Source organism: Propithecus coquereli, unplaced genomic scaffold, assembly GCF_000956105.1.
Source record: "Propithecus coquereli isolate 6110/MARCELLA unplaced genomic scaffold, Pcoq_1.0 Scaffold200, whole genome shotgun sequence".
NCBI lineage: Eukaryota > Metazoa > Chordata > Mammalia > Primates > Indriidae > Propithecus > Propithecus coquereli.
Genome location: NW_012144968.1, coordinates 2974617 through 2979017, shown reverse-complemented (window position 1 = coordinate 2979017; position 4401 = coordinate 2974617). Strand labels below are relative to the sequence as shown.

Sequence of the window (4401 nt, the reverse complement as noted above, 5' to 3'; positions counted from 1 at the left end):
AAGACACAGACAGATTAAAAGCAGAAGGATGGAGGAAAGAGGAAAGATATAACATGCTGACAATAATCAAAATAAAGGTGGAGTAGCTATATTAATTTCAGACAAAGCAGACTCCAGAGCAAGGAAAATTATCAAGGATAAAGAGAAACATTACATAATAACAGAGGGGTCAATTTTCCAAGAATATATAATAATCCTTACGGCATACGCACCTAACAACAAAGCATCAAAATACGTAAAACAAAAACTGATAGAATTGCGGGGAGACGTAGATAAATTCACTAATACACTTCTAGATTTCAACATACCTCTATTAGTAATTGACAGAGTCAGTAAGAACAAAGTTAAACTGAACAGCACCATTAATCAACTGGATATAATTGACATCTATGGAATATTTTATCAAGCAATAGCAGAATATAGATTATATAAGCTCTTATAGAACATTCACCAAGATAACACATTCTGGGCCATGTAACATACTTATGTTTTATGGGCCTTAAAGTTAAATTCATAGAACTTATACAAAGCATGCTCTCTCAGATCTATAAAAAACACATGGGTCAAAAGAAATCTACAGAGAAAATTAAAAATATTTTGAAATAAAAAATGAAAATACAATTCATCAAAACTTGTGAGATGCAGTAAAAGCAGTTGCTCAGAAGGAAATTTATAGCATTAAATGCATATTTATAAAAGAAAGATCTAAACTAATCATCTAAGCTTCTACCATAGAAAACTAGAAAAATAAGAGCAAATTAAATCAAAGTAAGCACAAGAAAAATTAGAAATCAATGAAATTGAAAACAGGAAATCAGGGATAAAAACAAATCCAAAAGCTAGTTTTCTGAAAAGAGCAGTAAAATTGATAAGCATCTTATCAAGTTAACTAAGAAAAAGACAGAAGACACATTAGTAATTAGATGAATATAAAAAATGAACAAGGGGCCATCACTACCTATATCCCAGGGACATTAAAGGATATTATGAACAACTCTACGTCCACAAATTTGTTAACTAGATAAATGGATCAATTCCTTGAAAGACACAATGTGCCAAAACTCACTTTAGAACAAATAAACAATCTGAATAGGCCTATATTTATTAGGGAAATTGACTGAATTAATAACCTTCCAAAATACAAAACATCAGGCTGAAATTGGTTTACCGGTAGATTCTATCAAACATTTAGAAAAAAAAATTATACCATTCTCTATAATCCTTTCCATAAGATAGAAGCAGAAGGAATATTAAGAGGCCAGCATTCTAATAATACCAAAACTGGAAAAAGACATTACAACAACTAGAGAATGATATCTCTCATGGACATAGAGGCAAAATCCTCAATAAATATTAGCAAATTAAAGCCAACAATGTACAAGGAGGATTATATATCATGATAACCCACACTTATTCCAGGTATGTAAGACTGTTTCAACATTCAAAAATCAATTAATGTAAGCCAATGTAGTGTAATCTAATGTAATGTGATCACGTCAATAGGCTAAAGAAGAAAAAGAACATTTATTGCAGTGTTATTTATGAGGGCAACATCCTAGATACAACCTAATGTTTGTTAATAACGGAAATGTTTGAATAAATTATGGTAAAGCCATACACAAAAGTATAATAATCTATAAAAAATGTTTTTGTGCTCACTTAGGAAAATGCCCATGGTTACAAAAAAAAAAAATCAAATTACAAGGTAATGTATAAAATATGATATCATTTTTCCACACGCCTAGAGTGAACTCATTTGTTACAAAGGTGCCAAAAACATACATTGGGGAAAGAACAGTTTCTTCAAAAAATGGTGCTAGGAAAACTGGATACTCATATGAAGAATGAAACTGGACCCCTATCTCTTGCCATATAAAACATGAAATCAAAATAGACTAAAAATTTAAATCTAAGACCTAAAACTATGAAACTTCTAAAAGAAAACATTGGGGAAATTCTTCAGGACATTGATCTGGGCAAAGATTTCTTGAGTAAGACCTCAAAAGCACAGGAAACCAAAGCAAAAATGGACAAATGAGATCACATCAAGCTGCTGCACAGCGAAGGAACAATCAACAAAGGCGAGAGACAACCCACAAAATGGGAGAAAATATTTGGAAACTACCCATCTGACAAGGAATTAATAACTACAATATATAAACAACTCAACAGGAAAACAAATCAAATAATCCAATTAAAAATGGACAAAAGATTTGACTAGACATTTCTCAAAAGAAGACATATAAATGGCCAATAGATATATGGAAAAAATGCTCAATATCATTAGTTTTCAGAGAAATGCAAATCAAAACTACAATGAGGTATCATTGCACCCCAGTTAAAATGACTTTTATCAAAAAGACAAAAAAAATAACAAATGCTACCAAGGATGTGGAGAAAGGAAGCACTTGTACACTGTTGGTGGGAATGTAAATTAGTGAAACTACTGTGGAGAACAGTTTGGAGGTTCCTCAAAAAACTAAAAATGGAACTACCATATGACCCAGCAATCCCACTGCTACGCACATATCCAAAAGAAGGGAAATCGGTACATCGAAAAGATATCTGCACTCTCATGTTTACTGCAACACTATTCCACAATAGCTAAGATTGGAAATCAACCTAAGTGTTCATCAGTGGATGAATGGATAAAGAAAATGTGGTACATATACATGATGAAATATTATTCAGCCATAAAAAGGAATGAAATCCTTTCATTTGCAACAACATGGATGGAATTAGAGACCATTACGTTAAGTGAAATAAGCCAAACACAGAAAGATATATTTCACATGTTCTCACATACATGGGAGCTAAAATTTAAAACAATTGCTCTCATGGAAACAGAGAGTAGAATGATGGACCAGAGGCTGAGAATAGTAGTGGAAAGGACGGATCGAGTGAGGATGGTTAATGGGTACAAAAATATAGTTAGACAGAATGAACAAGATCTAATATTTGATAGCACAACAAGGTGACTATAGTCAACAATAAGTTATTGTATACTTTAAAATAACTAAAAGAATGGAAGTGGAATGTTCCTAATACAAAGAAATGATTAAGTATTTGAGACGAAGGACAACCCCAATTGTCCTGATTTGATTATTACACATTGTATGCCTGTATCAAAACATCATGCATATCCCATAAATATACACAACTATTATATACCCATATTAAAAAATAAAAAAGTTAATAAAATAAAAAAAATCACCCCCTAGTTGCAGGCTTGAGGAATTATTTCCATTTGATTAATCAATATGTAAAAATAAATACAACAGAATTTTTGTAAAAAGGAGATGAAAATAGGTATGTTTGTTTGTACATATGTTTGGAGGTTTGTCTCTGTGGCATTATAACCACAGAGAAAGCCTAGAAGCCTAAACTTCAAAACATTATCATTGGTTAAGTGAAAAAATAGAATTGGATAAGGAAGAAGAAGGGAAAATAGTTAGCTTCCCCTTTGTGCACCTTTCTTTGGTTTTACTTGAATCCATTGTGTGTGGCTTTAAAAGTCTGAGAGAGAAAATACAAGGGAGCAGATAATGGGGGTGGGGGGAAGATTCTACCTACAGTGAACCCTCCTATTCTTATTTTGAAATTACAGACATCAAGGGCTACTCTGCCAGCATAATCCATAATCCTGGTTACCTCTTAAATTTTTTGAAGATCATTTAATCTGTTATTAGTGGCTAGTCGGGAAACCTAACTACCTGGAATTGTTATTCCAGATCTCAAATGTGGACACATACCTTTCTTCTTCTGCAGAGTTCATATTTTCTCCATAAAGAAGGAAAATCAGTCCTTCTTCTACAGATGCAATTCTCACCAAGATATCAGCTATATGAATTAAAGCTGTCTCAGAGCAATTTGGAGCAGCCTGTCCATTAAAAAAATAGCAAGACAAATCATATAATTTTATGACATGCTAACATATCACAGAATAAATTCAAGGGTGGGATGTTGCCTAGTAAAGTTATATTACCACCACCACAACAAAAAAACTTAATGATTTGTTTGGCTGTGAAGTAGTATGTCTGAATTAAATGTGTCATTAGATTATATTCTTTTACTGGCACAGTTCATGAGGCAAATAAATATACATTTTTCATCCAAACTAGTTATTGAGAATTGCTGCTCCTATTCCAGTTTTATATATAACTCTGGTTGACAATGAAATCATTCTTCTGTTTCCATTTTGCCCTTTATTTCCCATCCACTGGGTTCTTGTGAATCCAATATATCTATATATAGCATCTAATACACCACCATCCTTTCTAAGGGATACCATCTCCTTGTACATCTGATTTGGTCATGAATATAAACCTAGGAACAATCAATTCACAGGCTGGCTAACAGCCAATAATGTCACTCAATGAGAAAACAAAGACTAGATCAACT

General features: G+C 32.6%; 1 protein-coding gene across 1 annotated transcript in view; it reads right to left on the bottom strand.

The window, feature by feature from the left end:
• The window catches only part of TBC1D32 (TBC1 domain family, member 32), a gene marked incomplete at its 3' end in the record, with an annotated part of 149181 nt that overhangs the window by 71291 nt on the left and 73489 nt on the right, over positions 1-4401 (bottom strand). The window contains 2 exon segments of the mRNA XM_012643805.1: positions 3753-3880; positions 4302-4348. Coding sequence (XP_012499259.1) covers positions 3753-3880; positions 4302-4348 — 175 coding nt within the window.